Here is a 21,393-nt window from a genome sequence, read left to right on the forward strand (position 1 = left end):
GGGGGGGAGACCCCCTGCCGCTACAGCTGGTTCACACAGGATGTTCTAGGAGTGAAATTCATCGAGCTGCAAGCTTATTTGAGCACTTTTATGTATGTATATTGTACTTTAATAAGACGTCTAAAAAAGCAAACAGGGTCTGAATTGCACTTAATCTCAAAGTTCTAGGTTTTGAGACTGTTTGACAATTTGAAAACACTACATTAATATGGGTCATTGGAATTCCTTAAGAGTTTGTGTATTTTTCTTCCAATGAAATTTAAATACATTAATTTGTTCACTTATTGGTGGAACAAAAAGTAAAAAAGGTAAACAGAAAATCTGGTCACACATCCTTCCCCTACCCCCATCCAAGCCTTCACAGGTCATTATTTTTAGATTTTTTTTTTTCCTCTCTACTATTTAGATTTATGATTGTCACTGATGCCACAGAATAGACAAAAGGATTTTTAAAAATAATATTACTGGCTGGGATATCAGCCATTTTCAAGGAAAATCTGGGCTGATTTCATGTGAGATCAAGGAACCATTACATCGTAAGCATTCAGTGAGTCTCCAGCCATGCTCCCCCCACCTTGGCCTGGAACTACCTAGAGGGATCTCTGCCTCCTGATTTCCTGGCCCCACTCCACTTGCACTTATCCTGTGCTCACTTCCTTGCACTAGAAAATTCCCAGTGTTCCACAGGACATTGCACTTAATGCTGTTTCTCCACGGTGAAGTCTCCAACTCCCCCACATCAGCCACCTGTACCCCTTGCCCCAGGAAGCAAGCGTGTTGATGCAATGCCCTTCACCTTGTCTTGTCTGTCCAGGGCACAGCCCTCTTGGATGAGCGCTGCGATGACTTCAGTATTCCCCACCACCGTGGCCCGGTGCAAGGCGGTCTGGTCCCCCTGCAAAGTGACACAGAGGCACGACAGAGGTTACCTCTTCCCAGTACCCCCATACCGTCTCTTCTCCACTCAGACCCAAGGACGTCTCTTGTCCCCACATAGAGCAGAAGAGCTTGGTTATCGCGGGGTTGGCGGACTCGTTAGTAGACAATGCAAGCTGGCAGAGCAATTTTCCTCAGGGACTTAAAGGGAACCTTATGCCAACAGCAAGCATAGCCCTTGGGCACAGGCCAACCTCTGAATGAGACCAGACTCTCCCCTGCCACCTGTGGGAAGTGACAAACGTGGGCACAGAGTGGGTCTGAAGCCCGGACTGTGTGAGCTATTGCGATTAAACCACTAATGCCTGGAATCTTTACTACCGACTGAGTCCAAGTTCCTGGCTTGCAGAAGAATCACCGCCTGGCTCTGTCAGTTAGCAGCACTAGTGATCTGATGGTGACAGGTGTGTAATTTGTTCATTGACTTGTACAGGCCATGGGCCATGCTAGGGTTTGCTCTGTTTCATCTGAGGAGTTGAGGAACTACAGCCTACCACTACATATTTCTAGGAGCCTTTTCTGATATTTCCTGACAACATCCTCACTGATTTATGCTGCATTTTGACTCCTTTTCTCTGTGATCAGATTCCTGGGATTTCCAACTCTATATCTCCTTCAGGCGCCAAAGGGAGCTTAACTCTTGCCCCCAGTGGCAGTTGAGAGAAAGATGAAGTACTCCGAGGTCTAAGAGGTCAAGTCTGTAACAAGAGAGCTGTGAAGTCTTTAAGAACATGTTTTATCTCTGATGTGCACTCAGGAAGTGAAGTCAAGGCAAATCAAATCAAGCGTGTGGGCCAGGCTTGAAAGGGGAGAGGAGTGAACACTGTGGGAATTTTCTAGTGTAACAAAGCGAGCCCAGGACAAGTGGTGAGGAGGCCTGGGCTGCGCACAGCCTTGGAAAAGACCTGTCCCATTTCTGGGCCTCAGATTCTACAAATATAACGGGGGGGGGGGGGTGGAGCTGTTTCCCCCCTGCCTTCCTCCCTGTGAGGACACATTGTTGACTCCTTCTGCTAGTGAAGATGGAGCAAGAAGGCCCTTATGAGACACTGAATGCGGACACCTTGATCTTGTACTTCCCAGTTTCCAGAACTATGAAACGATGAGGAAGGCACTACAAATGCACTAGCCGGGTCTAACGATAAAACTAAGAAGGGCTGGAAGAAGCCACACTGAACTCGGGGAACAAGGGTGTGGCACTCTGCTGGGCTTCTGGGCCTCCCCACCTTCTCCTCCCCTGGAGATGGAATGTGGTGAAATAGACCTCCATTTTGAACTCCTCTCTATATTAGAAACCTGCTTTCTCCTTTTCCCTAGAGTGGTTAACAGTCCTACTGTCATTGCTAAATAACCCAAAACTCCCTACCCTAAGATGTTCCTTAGTGATGTAATTGTCTGTCCCAGATCCCTTGCCCTGAGCCATGGAGACCATTAAGATTCCATGTGTTTAAGGAGCATGGAACATACCCTTAGGAATGATGAACCTGGTTGTTTTGCTTCTGTAATTTGCTTTTGCTTTTACATTGTAAAACCCTACCCCCTACCCTTTCAAGCCTACTGCTCTTAGCTCTTGTCATTGCCATGTCAACCTGGAAAAGAGCATGAATTTTGCCTTTATAGCACTGGGGGCTGTGGGGTTTTGAAAGACATGAGTCGATCTCCCTACCCCGTATGTCACTGGCTTAATCAATAAACTCCAATAAATTTGACTATGTTTGAGTAGACCAACAGTGGGACTACCCTCACAGATAGACTCGAGGGGCTGCAGGTGCATAGACCACACTGAGAAGTAGCAGGGCTTTCCAAACAGCCTCACAGTGAACTCACAGGACAGTGTTTCTCAACCCTGACTGCACTTCGGAGTGTTTCAAGCTTTCTAATCCCCAGATGCAGCCCATATTAATCAGTCAGTATCAGCATCACTCAGAGGGAGGGAGACCCTGGCTCTCCCGTGAAGCTGAAGTTAAGAACTCCTGCGGTGTGGGCTAGACAGTACTGCCCTTATCTTATGGCAGAAAAACTGAAGCTTAGAGAGCACATTACCTTGCCTAAGCCCTGCATGCAGTCACTGATGGAGGCAGATTTTGAGCCCTGGGCTTAAAATAGTCTGCCTGGTCCCAGACGATTCTCTTGGCCACTGCTCTCTGTGACCCCTAATAGAGATGACACTAGCTCACCATCTATTGTTATTAACTGAGAAAAGCAGATTTGCTCATGAGAAACAATTAGAAAGCAGTCCGAGCCCCTGGATAGTCCAGCACCAAGACTGTCTGTTTTATGGCTCTTTAGTAAGAGGAAGGTAGAAGGTTCTCCCTGTGGCTGACAACTCCAGCACCCTGGAACCCAGCACACAGCCCTGGAACTGACTACGCCTCACTGGGTCCCTGGATTTCTTATAAGCTCTGCCAAAAAAAAAAAAAAAAAAAAAGAGGGATGGATGATTAGATGATCCTCAAGTTCCCTCCCTTCTCTCCTTAGAGTTTTGTGCAAATGAAGTTTTCTTGTAGAGACTAGAGGGGCAAAGGTCACATGCCAGAGCATCCCTGATTCTTAGCCAGAGAGAAGAAAAAGAGACTATTAGAAGACAGAAAACAGAGTCATCATTGTTTTTAAAGGGGATACACTGCTGCCTACGTACAACCTTAATGAAATGCCAATTCTGCTCACTAAACTCTGCAACAAGCAACAATGCACATTAGAAGTATTAGCCCTACGGGCCAGCAGGTGGCATGGTGGTTGAGGTGCTGGACTTCCACATGACTGACCATCGGAGTCCTGGAACTGGTGGCTTGCTTTCTCATTTTCTCTCTCTCTCTCATCTGTCTCTGGTGAATGTATGTGCCCTATAGCACAAAGGAAAAAAAAAAAAAGTAGTAGTAGTAAATAATAATAAATAAAATTAAATAATTCTTAAAAAACAATTTAAAAAGTATTAACCTCAAAGCAAGTTCTAGATATGGATGGCAGTGATGGTTAAAGGACAAAGTGTACTTCATGCCACTGGGCTGTGCACTTAAAAATAATTAAGATAGGGGGCTAGCAGGTGGTAGGTGGTTAAGGGTACTGTATTCCCACATGGCAGACTGCAGTTTGAGTCCTGGACCTGGTGGCTTGCTTTCTTATTCTCACCCTTCACCCCTCATGCTTTATCACTCTGTTAAAATTTAAATAAATAAAGTTTAAAAAATGATTAAGATAGTACATTTCAGGTTAAGTGTATTTTTATTTATTTATTTATTTTGGAGAGGTTTTCACTATAGGGCACGTGCGCTCGCCAGACATACAGAGAGAGACAGAGACATAGAAAGCGAGAAATCACTCCCCAGGGGAATGGCCATGCTGCAATTCCTCCTCCTCCATTCTCCTCTCGGGATCTTGGGCATGCACGCACACGCGCCCGGCATGAGTTTTAAGCCACTGGGTCCAGGACGTGAACCGCGGTCGACTACGTGGGAGTCCAGCGACATAGTCATTACGCTAACTGCTGGTCCCAGGTTAAGTGTATTTTGTCCCAATTTAAAAAAAAAAAAAAAAAAAAGAAAAAGGGAACCACACCACCCACAGTCCAGTTACTGCCATGGTGTTACTCTTCAGACTTTTAATAGATAGCAGGTTTTTCCTGACACCGAGAGTTATATGTGTTAAATGTAATAAGTTACAAAATATTAAAAAGCCTAAGTAAGGGGCCAGCATTTGGTGTGGCGATTAAGGGACTGGATTCCCAGATGGCTGACTGAGTTTGAGTCCTGGACCTGGTGGCTTGAAAATCATGTTGAGCGTGTATGTGCCTAAGGAAGAAAGTTACTTCCCTTCATGGATTTTTACAGGGATACTTTTTCTTTTTCTAGGCTTTTGTTTAGTTTCTTTCTTTCCTCCATGAGTGTGAGAGACAGAAAGAAGTAGAGAGACAGAGACAGACTGGCAAGAGGTACTCCCAGCAGTGTCCTCATGCTACCATTCACCCCAGCTTGAGCCAGCCCCAGACCATGGGCATGCATGTGCTTGGTGTGTTCAAGGAGACCTCCGACATGAGCCCAGAACCTTCTCATGTGGGTCGGCCTCAGCATTTGCATAACCCACTCCTTCTCCACTACCACAGCTGCATCCACTGTGCTCAGCATCGCCCTCGCCTTCTCCCCCTCGGCACCCTCAGCTATCTTCCCACTTGCCATCAGGCTTAGACTGGCTTTCTGCTCAGCCACCTTCCTACACCCCTATTCGAAGACGACCCTTTCCATGTGCCTCTCTGTGGCGGGGACCACGACCATGGCTCAGCGCTCGCAGGAAGGGCTCTGTGCCATCGCGTGACCCATTCCACACCTTGTAGGAAGTATTTCCAGATGAGATGGAGGACGGATGCCCAAACGAGAAATCACACGACAGAATGTCCAAGACATTTTACAGTTTCCACGAGGATTTTCAGGTCTTATTTCCCTCTCATAATGACGATGAGTTTCCCCCAGATGAGCCTCAACTACAATTTATTATTACTTTCAAGTGGTGAAAGATGGCCCTCTGTTTGTAATAAGAACTATGAAATTGTGGCACCCTCTTTCAGGGTGGTACTGACTTGCTTAGATTTCCAAGTAGAGGCCTTCTGCTATTCCCACAAACTGCAGGCCCCCTAACCAGCACTCCCTGGGTCAGTCAGAACAGTCTTGTTACATAACAAAACTTATCACTGTCTTTACTGTGCAGAAAGTGAGAACCAGCTCTGAGCATTGGGTTGCCTCAGCCCCCTCTGCTACAGGAACTCTCACACCAAGGGCCTTCACCGGTTAGGAACCATCTACCCCGAGCCTTGGCTTAGGTCAAATGTTTGATCATGTTTCACGAGCTGCCCACTAAGCCATGAGCTGAGGCAGCTGTGGAACCAGCACAGGATTCATTACGCGCTTTCATCAACGATCTACTGTACATTGTTTCCTCTAAGGTAGCGCTGCCTGGTGAAACTCCAGCAGTTAAACCTAACTTTCAGTTCAGTCCTTGGGAGTGAATTTCCAGATGGATTATCAAGACTCAGAGATCTAGTGACTTATGTGAGGCTACAGAGAAAACACAAACACGAACTCTGTTCACTGACGCAGGGGTCTCCTGCACATCTCTCGCTGTGGGGATGGCTAAGTTACACAGCCTGTCTCCAGGCCACAACACCCCCTCCTAGCTTCCTCAGTCAGGTGAAGGCATTGTGCAAGCCAAGCTCAGCCTTCCCCACCACAGTGGCTGTCCTTAAGGGATGGTTAGCTTTGTATACTTGTAGGAATGGCTCTGGAGGACCGAGTGATACATCGCCTCCTACTTTTAAAAACCAGCCACTCTTGAGCGCTGGAAAGTGGTGCAGCAGCAACACGTGTTCTGCAAGGCTGATCAACATGGGAAAGTTTCAGGTTCTCATCCAAAGATCTCCCTGAGTATGCTGGGCACACATGACCGTGACCTGTGCTGCAGGAAACTGGGGGTAGACTGTGGCATTGGACCCTGCGGGGGTGCTGTCTGCCTCCTCCTCCTTCTCTTATTCATGGAAACAGTAAACAAACTAAAAAAGTAGTGGAGCGGCCAGCAGGTGGCATATGTGCTGGGCTCCCACATAGCCACATGGTTCAAGCCCCGAACCCAGTGGTTTGAAAATCGCTCTGGGTGCCTGTGCAAACATGCCCCAAATCCCAGGAGGAGAATGGTAGAGAAGGGATTGTAGGGGGTCATTCTCCTGGGAGGTGATTTCTCACTTTCCCTTCACTATCTCTTCTCTGTCTCCAGCAAACTCATTCATCCTATGGCAAAAAACCAAACCAAACCAAAACAAAACAAAAAACCTTAAAAATAAATAAATAAACAAACAAAAAATGGCTACTCTTAATTTGCCAAGATGACAATCAAAGGCTTTGAGATTCATGAAGCATAAGCAAAGGGCTGCCTCAGGTTATCATCTCAGAACCATTCTTCCCTAGAACACAACTTACCTCCTTGAGGCCCTCAGTCGAAATAGGGTCAATTACCTATAAATTAACTTTTCCTCTGACAAAATTAAAATCTACTGTTAAAACATTTCCTCTTTGAGATATGACACAAAAAAGAACTGTGCCCTTGATACACACTAATGGACTCAAACTCTGACATAATCCTTGTTCTATATGATCTAAATCAACCATGATATTCTGAAACTCTGAAAAGAAATGCTGGGAAAAGTACATTGTTTTCAATGATGTTTACTCAGTATTTATTCTGTGAATATTTACTGACCTCCTACTATGTGCCACCTGTCATGACATCTAATTCTTGCATTTTATTGATAAAGCCTAGCCTAGAGTAGCTAGCTACTCAGGGTAGCATGGGAGGACTAGAATTCAAAATGTCAAGGTTTTGGTTTCCATCTGGGAAGCCAGTTAACCTTAGGACAGACCTCAAAAAGAATGAGTTGTTTGGGCCAGCTGGAGGCCTAGTAGTTAAAGTGGCTGGATCCTACATGGCCAACTGTGGTTCAAGACCCAGACCCAGTACCTTGGAAAACATGCCAGGTGCACGTGTGTGCATAGTGTCCTGAAATAGAGGAAATAGAGGAAATGTGACTATCCCCCATGGGGGGAAGCTTTTCCTCTTTCTCTCTCTCTCTCTCTCTCTCTCTCTCTCTCCTTTTCACTCTCCTCTGTCTCTCTCTGGCAAGTGCATGTGCCCCCTGGCAAAATAAGCAAAACAAATTTTAAAAAAAGATCAGGTGACTGGAGCTAGGGCTGCCTTTTTATGGTGTCATAATGCTAGGTGCTTAGCACGGTGCCTTGGCCACTACAGGCACCCAAGAAGTATTGGCTGATTGATTAACTACAAAGAAGTAGAAGGGGAAATGCTGCAGCTAGAAACCTGAAGAGCCAGCCACCTTGCAACTTGGCACTGTGATGTGGAACATTCTGACCTGTTTGCAAAAGTAAATGAACTGCTAGCTCTCAGTTTTTCTGAGGCATCAATGTTCCTCACTTAGGGATTTTAAGAGCTTTGGAACCTCTGATGTCTAAATCCTTGTTTTAAAATACTTCTCTCTCTCTCTCTCTATTTTTTTTTCCCCCTATGTGATGAAAAAAAAGGTAAACACAGTGTCGGCAGACTCGAAAGACAAGGTCATGGAAAAAAACCCAGACATGCAAGGGTGAAGTGTGGCCCTTTTCAGGAAGAATCACCTCTAGCCAGCACAGGCAGACATGCTGCAAGGAAGCTCAAGACAGGGCAGGTTTGCAAAGCAAGTTCTGACCTCTTTTTCTCTCTCTGATCTTCTAGGGATCTTCCTAGCCTTTCTCCTCTGGTTTCTCTTATTTTTTTCTTCCTTCATGTCTTTTACTGTGGCCACAGGGTCCTCGACTATTTCTGAGATGGGGACTGTGTGATTACTCATTGACCAATCGGAGATGGCGTTAGCGCTCCAATGAGTGTTCTCAGGATTGGCGCGAAGCAAGAGAGAATTTGCTTCTGGAGTTGCGTATTCTAAAGAACTGGTTTCCGTGGGTTGAAATTCATAATAATCCCACTCCAGGCCACTGGAGGTCATTCTTCAACTAATTCTCAGTCCTTACCATGCAATAAAGATCAGTATCTGTAGAATATGAAGTTAAGAGTAAATTCTTTGTAACATTACACCTCACATGAATTTTTTTCCTAGAGGTTTTTTTTTTTTTTTTTTTTTTTGCTATAGGGTGCAAGCACTTGCCAGAGAGACAGAAAGTGAGAAACCACTACTGCCCCACCCCTATCCTGGCCCAGGGGAATGGCCATGCAACAATTCCTTCTCTTCCATTCTCCTCTTGGGATTTTGTGCATGCATGCGCACGTGCCCGGTGTGTGTTTTAAGCTGCCAGGTCTGGGGCTAGAACTACAGTCGGTTACATGGGAGTTCAGTGACATAACCATTATACCATCTGCCAGTCCCTCTTCCTTGAACTCTTGCATTATTGCCAGGCTGATCACCAGCAGGCATGGTAAATGCACTGAAGACAGATATGGAGCATACACTGACAAATGCATTACTTTAGAAATAGTGAAGGTCCATTCCCAACTGTTTTTACACTGTTTCTAGTTGTGTTTTTGTTTGATTTCAACTTAAGTTATGTGGCCAAAGAAATATATGCATCGTTTTTCTGGCACAAGGAAAAGATGCAAGAAAATGCGTAAATGAACACAGGTGTTCCTGCCTACAAGTCGAGCTGGCTTTCCTTGTACTGACATGTCTCACCTTGGCTGCCTTGTGAGAATGCCTGCCACTTTACTTCTCACCTTGCCTGATAAAAATAGCAGCAGTGGAGCTGGCAGGTGGCATGGTGGCTAAAGGCACTGGACTCCCACATGGCTGACCAATGTTCGAGTCCCAGACCTGGTGGCTTACTTTCTCACTTTCCCTTTCTCTCTCTGATCAAACTGGAAAATAATAATAATAATAAATAAAGTTAAATAATTTTTTAAAAAATAGCAGCAGTTTTTACTAGGAAATTAGCGCAGCTTTTGCTGCATGAGAACACAGGGACACTCGGAGCTCAGGACCTGAGGCGGGTGTGCTGGTTAGAGTAGGTTAGCATGTCTGGCGTTGCGGCCCTGCTGCCACGGCAAGCAAGAGCTTTAATTATGCAGAGAAGATCAGATGCATCCTGACATGTTGGCACCAGCAACTCAATGCCCTGCTTTTCTGTGGTCAGCATCTCTCCTCTCCCTATATTTTCACTCCTGTCATCCAAAGATATGATACAATCAGGAATTTTATGATGGTTACGATATGGGAAAATGAAAGTGTTATGATCCAAGGTAGAAATCAACCTAAAGCTAAATCAACACCTTTGAAAGTAACATCCTTGAGGACCTAACGGGTTCCAGATATAACCAGAGATTTAAGAAAGATATAGCCTTGGGACCAGCAGATGGCGTAATGGTTATGTTGCTGGACTCCCACATAGTCGACCATGGTTTGTCCAGGACCTGGCGGCCAGCCGCGTGTGTGTGCATGCTCAAAATCCTAAGAGGAGAATGGACAAGGGGTTGCTGTGTGGCCATCCCCCCATGGGGGGGGTGACTTCTTGCTTTATGTATGTTTCTTCAGTGAGTGCACATACCCAGTAGCAAAAATCTCTCAAAAAAAAGAAAAGAAAGATATAGCCTTCTGCCTATGCATGAAACAATGCCACATTTAGTGTTTTTTTGTTTGTTTTAGTTTTTTTTCTATAAAGCATGCTTGCCAGAGAGAGAGAGAGGAAATGAGAAATCAACTCTCCAGGGAGAGAGACCACACCACAATCACCTCTCCTCCATTCTCCTCTAGGGATTTTGGGCATGCATGCACATAGCATGATTCTCAAGCCTCTGGGTCTTGGACTAGGACCACAACGCTGGCCATGTGGAATTCAGCACCTTAATCTCCACACCACCTGCTGGGCCACTTAGTTATTTCCGCTAAGTGTGTTTGCCAAGTTTTAAGGCATTACACAGAGACCCAAACTAGAAGCACTTTGGTAGCACACCCGAGAGTCTGAAACTTTGAGTACTACTCTCTAACTACAGTTATAAAAGGTGAAGCTGGGAGAGGTATGGCATGTGCAAGTTCTCTAAGACTCCATATTCCTTACAAAAATTCTTATTTCTGAGTCCTACCTGAATTCTCATTCAGCTCTACCTGAAAGAGAGTTGAAATAGTTCTGTAAATAGTTTCTAATCACATTATCGTAGGCCCTTTCTCTAACAGCTCATTGGAGAACAAAATACATGATCCCTTCTTAAAGAATCCACCTTCTCCAAAGACTCAATAGAGCGACCCCATGTACCAGGTGATCCTGCTCCAGCAGTTGCTGACCGACTTGGGATTAGCCACTTGACCCAGAGGAGCAACTGGAGCCCTCTCGAAGTCTGATGACTCGGAGTTGAGTTGATTGGTATCCATGCCTCAGTAAGAACACAGAGCCAGAGTGGACTCTTGGTGAAAGCCTCCTTTTTCTAAGATTCCACAAGATCTGTATCCTTTGTTTTCCCCCCTTGAATAGGTCCTTTTCAACTAAATGTACATTGATGAGGAGAAATCAAAGTGAGGAAAGGGAAGAAAATAAAGTTTCTAAGACCTATTTTTCTCCAATGGTAAATCTGATTATTGATACACACTTCCAGTAGGGCTTGCCCACCCTCACTGGTGTGTGTGTGTGTCTTCTTTTTTGTACTCAGATAAGACATTGGCAAAATGCCTTTCAAGACTCTGTATTTAAATGATAACTAGCAGGGAAGGAGCTGTGATGGGAGAACCACTCCAAACTCTAATTTACTGGTGAGAATGGGTCTCAGAGCAGGTCTTCAAGAGGAAGCCCTTCCACCACAGGGAGTTAGATGCAGCTAAAAAGTGCTAGGAAAGCACCTACTCCCCTGTCCTCTCAGGGCTGCTTATTCTTTGTACTATGGAGTTCTATGCAGAGAAATGCCCTGCCAACTCACCCCCTGATAGAATGGTGGCTTCTACTCACATCATCCTGGACATCAAGGTCACAGCCAGCCTTCAGTAAGATCTGGACCACAGAAAGATGGCCTTTATTGGCAGCAAGATGCAGGGGGGTCCGGCCATGCTGTTAATGCAAAACAAACACTGACTTCAGAATGAGACATCAAAACCACTCCAATGGGGGGGGATGTGAGAACAAGATGCAAGGTGGGTTTAGGGAGATTACTACCCTCTGCCCCTGTGGTTTGGTACAAGGGGCAATTCAAGTTTGTCTTAGTTAACCAATGAATAACACATCCTCGAAATGTGAAGACTTCCTTTACTGCATACGTTTTACTCCCCACTCATAAACAGAAAACTAAAATCATCAAATGAGGGGGTTCGTGTCTTCTCTTTTTCCCACTGGTGCTAGTGCTAAGGGTGCTGAAGGAGCCATGGGGAACATGACGGGGCAAAAACTGAGAGAACAGCAAAATCTCAAGCTAACCAGCTTCCAAAAGACCTGGTTAGTAACTCCTTACAATCAAGCCTGCTGACCAATCAATTAGGAAACGTTTCTCCTTTTTCTTAAAAACTACTTTTCAAAAATATAAATACTAATTTAAATGTATATACTTACCAACTTAAAAAATTATCAGGGAAGCCACTGACATTGTGTGTGAACACCTTCCAAATCGCCTTGCCCTGCCATTCCCAGAGGTATCCACTCTCTTGAATTGGGCATTCATTATCTCTTTGCCTTTTATTGTATGCTGACTGTGTGTTTGTAGCCACAGACAGCATCTAAACATTGTATTGTTTGTTTTAAACCTTACGTAAATGATATTAGGCTGTACCATATTGTTCAGCATTTTTTTTTTGTCTAGCATTATATATAGATAGATAGATAAATATGAAAGATTCTAGCATTATATTTTTGAGATTTTTTTGATGGCACATGTAGTTCCAGTTCATTTATTCACCCGTTCTTCTACTGATGGGCACCAGGTTGTTTTCTTAGCCTTGCTGCTAGGTCATAAAGGAGACTGTTCCCTTCAACTGTCCTGAGCACAAAGATGCCTGAGGTTGCACACAGAGGGTGACACCAGGAACAATCACTTTCCAGTGCTAGTTAAATCAACCTTTGTCCAGAGAACCCTAATTAAACTCCTAATTCTCTAAATTTTAAGACATGTTCCCTCTGCTCTTTCCTTTAAATCTCACTGTGAAGAAATGAACATATTTTTAAAAATTTATTTATCATTATTTTTACTTTTTAAAATTTGCTACAGGGCATACATGCTCACAAGAGAGAGACAGACAGACAGACAGACAGACAGACAGAGAAAGCAAGCAGCTAGGTCTGGAACTTGAACTGCAGTCAGTCATGTGGGAGTCCAGCACCTTAACCACCATACGACCTTCCAGCCTCGATCAAACGTAATTTAACCACAGCTCCCACTCATGCCAAAATACACCTGAGGAACAAGGGTCTGTCCTAGTCCATTTTCTGTGGCTACAACACCACCACAGACAGTAACCTGTGAACAATAAGTACTATTTGGCTTGTGGTTCTAGAGGCTAGAAGTCCAAGAGCATGGTGCCAGCCTCTGGTGAGGGCCTTGTGCAGCAGGTCCAAGGCAGAAGGCAGAGTACTACCTCTTAATTCTTTTTTTTTTTTTTGGAGAGGTTTTTGCTATAGGGCATGTGCGCTCGCCAGACAGAGAGAGAGAGACATAGAGACAGAAAGTGAGAAATCACCCCCCAGAGGGGATATTAACGCCGCAATCCCTTCTCCTTCATTTTCCTCTCGGGATCTTGGGCACGCACGCACACGCGCCCGGTCTGAGTTTTAAGCCACCGGGTCTGGGACGCAAACTGCGGTCGACTACATGGGAGGCCAGCGACATAGCCATTACGCTAACTGCTGGTTCCCCTACCTCTTAATTCTGATGCAATGACAACTAAATTTCAACATGAGTTTTGGAGGGGACATTCAAATTACAGCGGGGCCTCACATGGCCAAACATTCTATTTAGCATCTTGGTAAAACTTCCCAAAGATCCTTACTGATATTCTAGCAGGACAGAACCATTTATAATCTCAGCAAAGCATCAGTTTGCCATGGCTAATTAGTTATGGAGGAAAACAGAGATAACAGACAATAAAGGATCTTAATTTCTACCCATGAAATGCAATCAAAACCGTAGAAGGATTCTGGAAAGAAAGGTCAGAGCTCACTTTAAAATTAGAATTCTTAATTAAGAATAAAGTTACTCCCAAGAAAGTGAGCTATAAAAAGCCTTTATAAAGAAGGCACTGTCTGAGGTGAGCTGAAGGAGTGACCTTTCTTGGCTGGCGACTGTGCTGAGCCATGTACTACTTAACCTTGACTCATGAAATGGAATGTCCACGGCTGATTGGATGGAGCAACATGACCAGGTTCCGCTCGCTGGGCCTGGTGCCAGGACCATCTGTTATCACATGTCTTTGTGAAGGACCTCATTCCTTGACATTAAAAAAGGACATCCACACTTTCAAAGGCATTCTCAAACACGGGAGAGTTCGTTATGTGTGTGAAAGACAGGTGCGTGGGCTAGGAGAGAGACGACGGTGTGGTGAGACGTAAGTACCTTTGAGCAACCAAAAAACATGGACCATGATGGGGAGAAGCTGCACTAAGAGAGACTGGAGAAGAAGCCACAGACTGAGGAGTCACTGGGTGTTGGGGTCAGGGAACATTCTCAGCAGCGACCAAATATCACTAGTGGGGAAGTTGAGGACTGAGGAGGTTAAAAGGTTTGTCCAAGTGAACACAAAAAACTGAAAGTCAGGAGAAGGAAATGCTGCTCATTCTGCTATAGATGGTTATATCCACTTCATATGTTGAAGCCCTAATCCTAATGTGATGGCATTTAGAGTTGGGGCCTTTGGGAGGTGATTAGGTCATGAGGGAGGAACCCTCATAATGTATTTGTGCCCTTATGAGAAAAGACACGAGAGCTTGCTTCTTCTCTTTCTTCCCACCACATGAGGATTTGGCAAGAAGGTAGCAGTCTGCAAACCGGACACTGGCTGCCAGCACACTGACCTTGGATTTCCAGCCTCCAGAACTGTGAGAAACAAATGTCTTGTTTATGCTCTCCAGTCTACGGTGTTTTGTTAGAGAAGCCCAAATGGACTCATGCAGGTCCAACATATCGCACCAGGAATGGCACTTCAGAAACTATAAGTTGCAAACAAGCTGGTCCTGGAATGGGGCACCTTCCTAGTCCAAAATCAGCAAAGAATACTCCTACAGAGAAAAGAAAAGGCTGAGGGAATCGGAGCCCCACGTGCCTAGCTCGACTCCCAGCTCTGATAATTACGCCTGTGATTTTGTGCATAACAATCTCCTAAACCTGATTTCTCATCAGTACCATGGGCACAGCCTCCACTGCCCAAATACTTGAAGTAAAGAGATGAGGTAACATCTGCCAGAGGACATGGCTTTCCCCAGCCTCCACTGTCCTCGGCCTCACCCCTGGGGACACCCCAACCACTTCCTCTCCTCCTTGATGCCTTCACAGCTTTGTTTAAGCAAGACCAGTGATCCATTTTCAATGTCAGATGGACCTGAGCGAAGGAGAGTTGGATCTCATTTCACTCAGCAGCCAGACAGGCTCTAGCTGGACGGCTGAGGTTCCTACCAGCCAGTCCTGACGTGCTCATCCACTTCCACTTCTGAAATACAGTCCGAAATTCCCAACTTCTCTATCTCTGGGAGGGCTTTTTTTAGCCAGAAATATTCTTCTCTAACCTATGCTTTTTCTGGTTCTCTAAGAAGATGGTTCCCAGTCTGTCTTCACCTTCGCAGCATTTCAGCTCCCTGCTGGGAAAACACTGCATCCTGCTTAAGGTGTCACCCTCGGCTGACTGGCCGCCTTCTAACTAGGTCGAGATCACCGTGAGGGCAGGAATCGTGACTTCCATGAATGACAAATTGGGCTGACTGTGGGGCAGCATAAAGGCTATATCAAAGAAGCGCCAGTGCTCCTCAGACACAGGGCAGACATTCTGAGCAAACTCCACCCCCCTAGCCTCGACCTCAGAAGAGGCAGACATCCTGAGGTCTTCAAGAGCATTAAGCAGCTCCAACAGTGACACAGGGTTGCCTGGCTCCTTTTCTGACATTCGGTAAATTTACAGTCATGCACCACGTAACAATGTTTTGGTAAATAAAAGACCGAATGTGTATATGATGGTGGTGCCACAGATTATAATGAAGCTGAAAAATTCTGATAGCCCAGAGACAGAGCAATAGTGCAACACATTACTCATATGCTTCTGGTGATGTGGTATAAACAAACCTGCTGCACTGCCAGTTGTGTAAAAGTATAGCATGCACAGTTATGGAGAGTATGTATCACTTGATAATAATAGTGACTGGGTTACTGGTATATCTGTTTACTACACTACATTTTTTACTGCAACTTTGCAATGTACTACATATACACACATGCACATATATATAATTCACTGTAAAACAGCATGCTATGTCATGCCAGTAGCAGCTTCATGCATTTTCTGTATAGCATCTATATGCATTTTTAAATAATTATTTATTTAATTTTATTTATTCATTCATTTATTTTAATTTGACCAGAGAGAGATACAGAGAGAGAGAGAGAGGGAAAGTGAGAAAGCAAGCCACCAGGTCCGGTATTTGAACTGCATTTGGACATGTGGGAGTGTCCAGTGCCTTAACCACCACGCCACCTGCTGGTCCCCTATATGCATCTTGATTGCATCATGTTCTCTCTCTCTCTCTCTCTCTCTTTTTTTTTTTTTTTTTTAGAGGTTTTTGCTATAGGGCACGTGTGCTTGCCAGAAAGAGAGAGACAGAAAGTGAGAAATCACCCCCCAGGGGGGATGGCCACACCACAATCCCCTCTCCTCCATTCTCCTCTCGGGATCTTGAACACGTATGCACACGCGCCCGGCATGAGTTTAAGCCACTGGGTCTGGGACCCCAACCACAGTCGACTCCATGGAAGTCCAGCAACATAGCCATTACGCCAGCTGCTGGTCCCGCATCATTTTCTCTTATGAGTGATTTAATCTCATGTTCATTCATCATGGCTCTTTCAGAGGGGCAAGATGCAGAGATAGAAGACAGTGATATGGATGATCCTGACCCTGTGAAGGCCTAGGGTAGTGTGTGTTTGTGTCTCTGTTTTTAACAAAAAAATGTTTAAAAAGTTAAAAAAAAGTTTCTAGGGGGACAACAGGTGATGCAGTGAATGGGGGCACTGGACTCCCACAGGGCTGACCTCAGTTAAAGTTCCAGATCTGGCACTTGCTTCCTCACTTTCTCTCTCTCTCTGGTGCATGCAAGTGTCCTACAGCAAATTAAAATAATAACAATAAATAAAATAAAGTAATTCTTTAAAAAAGTTTCCAGAATAAGGAAGTAAAGAAATAAAACATCTTTGTACAGTTATGTGTGTAACTGTTTCAAGCTGTTACTACAAAAGAATTGAAAAGTTAAAAAGTCTATAAACTGGGACCAGCAGATAATGGTTACAGAGCTGGACTTCTACATAGTTGACTGCAGTTTGAGTCCTGGAATAGGCAGCTTAAAACTCACACCGGGCATATCTCCAAGCGTGCCCAAAATCATGAGAGGAAAATGGAGGAGAAGGTATTGTGGCACGGCCGTCCCCAAGGGGGGGGATTTCTTACTTTCTGTCCCCCTAACTTTCTGTCTCTCCAACAAGCACATGTGCCCTACAGCAAAACTCTCTCAAAAAAAAAAGGGGGGGTGGGGTGGGGGGACGAAAGAAACAAAAAGTCTAAAAGATAAGGTATTATTTAAGAAAGAAAAATATTTTTTTAGGAATTGAGTGCGGTCTAAGTGTACAGTGTTTGTAAAGTCTACAATGGTGTACAGTGAAGTCCTAGGCCTTCACATTCTCTCACCACTCACTCACTGACTCACCCAGAGCAACTTCTAGTCCTGCAGGCTCCATTCATGCTCAGAGCCCTATAAAGCTGTACCAGTCTAAAAAATCTTTTTTACTATTTTAGATCTGTTTTGAGACATAAATACTTACTGCTGCGTTATAACTACACACGATACTCAGTGCAGTAATGTGCTGCACAGGTTTGGAGCCTGCGAGCAGGAGCTCTCCCATCTAGGTTTGTGCCAACACATTCTAGGATGCCGCACAATGATAAAATCACCTCACAGCACACTGCTTCGATGTCTCGGAACTGTTGAGCGATGCCTGACTGCACAGCAGTAGCAAAGGCAGTCATGGGTTTCCTATGGAACCTGAAGCAGTCCATTCCTGTGCCCTGGGCTTTCTCGACAGAAGAACAAACCCGTGAGACACACATACTCATCCTACCAGAGGAGAAAAGCAAGAAAGAAGTAGAAATGTACTTGGCTTTCCAGAACATTTTATAGTGAAAAGCAACAAAAGTAGAGCCCTTCAGAGAAGTGACTGCCCACACCCAGCACATAGGGATATCCCAGGTAATGCCTGACTTGCAGGGAAGGCTGGAATCACCCCCAGATATGAGGAGCATGTGAAACTGATCCTCAAGGGCATCTCTGAATGACTGAGCCTCAGGGGGGTGACTCCCCCAGGACTGTCCAGTGGAAGACACAGGAACAGGAGAAAAGACCAAGTATTATGAATACACAAGGAAAAAGAAGTTTTGGGTTTAAAGTGTTTTTTTATTTATTTCCTCCATGAGAGAAAGAGAACAAGCAAGCACACCCTTGACAGGGTCTTCGCACGGTGACCAGGGTAGATATAGACCTAGAGCCTTCCTGCATGGCTTCCAGCATCACGCAGCAGCACCCCGATTGCCTGCACCACTGTGGCTGGCCAAGGAGGAAGTTTCTGAAGCATTGCTTTGCCCTGGGTCTGACTGTAGTTACCATCAAAGACCAGTTCAGCCCCACTCAATGCAGGCCCTGCTGACCCGTGAAACAAATCACAAGGACCAAACAGCAGTGGCAGCGGCAGCTAACACTGCCTGGATGCTTAGTGCGTGATGGGCATGATCTTTTTTTTAGAGAGATTTTTTTCTATAGGGTACGGGCGCTTGCTGGAGAGACAGAGACAGACAGAGAGCTGGAAAGTGAGAAATCAACCCCCAGAGGGGATGGCCATGCCACAATCCCTTCTCCTACATTCTCTTCTGGGGATTTTGGGCATGCACATGCGCCCAGTGTGAGTTTTAAGCTGCAGGGTCCAGGACTTTGAATGGAGCTCAGCCATGTGGGAGTCCAGTGACATAACCATTATGCCAGCTACTGGTACCAGCTATCTTAAGAATTTTATATATATTAGCTCATTACATTCTCCCAGCCCCCCGCTAAGGTAGACACTATTGTAAGGCCATTTTATAGATGAGGAAACTGAGGAACTGGGAGTCTGTGGCTTGGTACATGTCACATAAGGTAACTGGAGTTTGGGCTCAGCCCTTCAGCTGACCCAGCCCCAGTGCTAGCACCCACTACTCTGCATGCTGCCTGGTTGTGCCCTGGGGTGAGGGTCTCCCCTGACAAAGCAGGAAGGCTCACATCTTATCCTTAGGAAGCTCCCAAATTCTTGGGTGTTGTACCCCAGCCCAGACACTGACCCCTGAGGTTGCCTGGAAAGAAACTGGTGTCCTTAGAATCTCAAGAACAAGGAGAGAGGTTCTCTATGTTCTCTGTACATCTGATCTCCTGGGCAGGTTGGTCTGTCTATTCTGGCACCTGAGCCCATTCCCAGGGTCTGATCAACTCTCTGTGGTGACACCCAGGTATCAGGTTTTATATGCCCTCTGATGTGTGACTGCGTTAAAACCTCAGAAGGAGATGAGAGGGGCTGGGACCCCTCCCGGAGTGGCCCTCAGGCTAACCCTGTGTAGGGCCTGCCCGAGCAAGAGCCATTCCTCCTGGTACATTCCGCACAGTGCTCCCGACCCCACCTGTTGGTACAAAATACCTAGAATGCTGCATCGCCACAAGCGGGAGATGGCTGTGTTCTCGGAGTATAAACAAGGCAATGACATTACTGAAAATTGGCAGGTAATATATTGTATATTTGATAGGTTCAAAAAAAAATAAAACAAATACTTCTAAAAATATTTGGAAAGTAAAAGCAAGTCATCTGTGATTGCATATCCAACAAAACAACTATTTTTATCTACTCTTTTTCAGTGCATCTCTTCTACTGAAGCTTTTTCGCATGGTTATACACATAGGTCACATAAAAATATCTTACTTTTTGCAATAAAATTGTGTCTTCAGCTAGTGTTCTTAAACTTTACAGGGCAGCAGGACTTTCTGAAAGGCTTGCTCAAGGGTAGATTACCGAGACACCTTTCCAGAGTTTCTGCTTTACTGAGTTGGGGGCCAAGCCCAAGCATCTGCTTCTCTAACAAGTTCTCAGGAGAACATACACAGTTAGTCAGGGACCACATTTTGAGAGCTATTGGCTTAAACCACTGTTTTTAACCGTATTGCACTTTAGAGTCATGTGAAGCCTAAAAAGCAAAACAAACAAAAACAAACACCAAAGATTCCCGCAGTCCAGAGTAGGGAGTGGTGTGGGTGTTTTTAAGTTCCAGGGGATTCTTATACGCAAACAGAGGTTATTACCTTGGGCTCTTTATAGGTGCCAGTTCCTCCAACTGCCCTGAGACCAGGAGGGACACCTGTGGCCAGCAGGGATGAGAGGGGGCAGTGTTCCCGTATTTCTCTTCAGCCCATCCAACTCCTTGAGTCACAGATTCAGGGCCAGGTTCACTCCTAGCAAACCCAATGGCAAAGGGCTTTGACTTGCTGCCAAGAAACACACACACATATTCACACCCCACACACACGCCACACACACACACCCCACACACATACCCCACACACACATCCCCACTGTGGCCCCACTGTCAACCACTCTGGGGCACTGGCCTGATGCTTTGCTTAGGCAGGTTGAGCCCTGCAGGTCCTAACTCCAGCAGAACTGCTGCCTGGGAAGATCAGAGCGACTCCATTCCAGCAGGAAACCCATAAATTACACTAACAGGTGATCATAAAGGCGCACAGCACAAAACAGTCCCTGCTACTCATTTTGAAGAGGCAACTCCCAGGTAGGAGGTGGTGGGGAGGGTTCTGTCAAAGAACATTTCAGGAGAAGGGTTTCTGTAATGATGATAATCTCCCAGCAGTGAGGATGACAAGGGAACCCAGCCAAAAGGGAACGAGATTAAAATAAACCTTGGAGGGAAGTGGAGGTGTTTTTGTCTGGAGCATGGGTCTGGATGTGCTGCTTATACTCCTCACTGGACCCTCTTGGACAGACCAAGTTACCTGAGAGAGACCTCCCTAGAGGGAGCCGGAGCAGGGAAGAGGAACAAGGGTCTTTTGAGAACTGTAACCTACAGAAGTAAGCCAGGAAGGACTCTGCTCATGCCATGGACTCCATGCCATTACTCCAGCCAGGACACAGATAACGCTTGACTCCTTGCTCCTGCTCAGGTAGCTCCAGTCCTAACTACTAAAGGGCAGGCCTTTCAGACCAACAATACTGGCCCCATGAACGAGGAGCTCTGATACTCCTCAGAAAAGCTGTATGGTCTCACCGAGTGCACCTGAAATGTGAGGAAGAAGGGCGCCATTCCTGTCAGCGCCATCGTTGTTCACTCATATTCTTACGGTCAGAGTCACACAGAGACCTGGAACAGAAGCCAAAGGAATGAAAAGGCCAAAACTCTGAAGAAAAGGGGGGAGGAGAGGTTGGATGAAGGAGTTGAGACTCATTAACTTGAAGAAATAAGACAATTTCATCATCTTAGCTAGGGGTTGTTACAGGAGGGCAGTTGCATAGATGTGACCCACACGAGGGTGGAACAGAAAGGATTTGCGTTAGATTAGGGTAGTCATATCAAATGACAAAGCTTCCTTCCTTGAGGAGGCCATGAGAGAGATAGCAGATCAGGTCACACAGTCTCTTTTAAAGCATGTGATGTCTATCCATATCATCTGCAGCATT

The 21,393-nt window shown here is 45.5% G+C and overlaps 1 protein-coding gene across 4 annotated transcripts in view; it reads right to left on the reverse strand.

Moving 5' to 3' along the window:
* LOC102488701 (ankyrin repeat domain-containing protein 6) overlaps positions 1-21,393 on the reverse strand; it is an 80,232-nt gene that overhangs the window by 24,914 nt on the left and 33,925 nt on the right. For all 4 annotated transcript variants that reach the window (XM_006155294.3, XM_006155298.3, XM_006155296.3 and 1 more), the window contains 2 exons: positions 11,409-11,507; positions 797-895 (listed from right to left, as the gene is read on the reverse strand). In XM_006155294.3, the coding sequence (XP_006155356.1) occupies positions 797-895; positions 11,409-11,507 (198 nt within the window). The remainder of the gene's footprint in view (positions 1-796; positions 896-11,408; positions 11,508-21,393) is intronic.

The sequence above is a fragment of the Tupaia chinensis genome, unplaced genomic scaffold (assembly GCF_000334495.1).
Source record: "Tupaia chinensis unplaced genomic scaffold, TupChi_1.0 Scaffold000444_1, whole genome shotgun sequence".
Classification (NCBI taxonomy): Eukaryota; Metazoa; Chordata; class Mammalia; order Scandentia; family Tupaiidae; genus Tupaia; species Tupaia belangeri.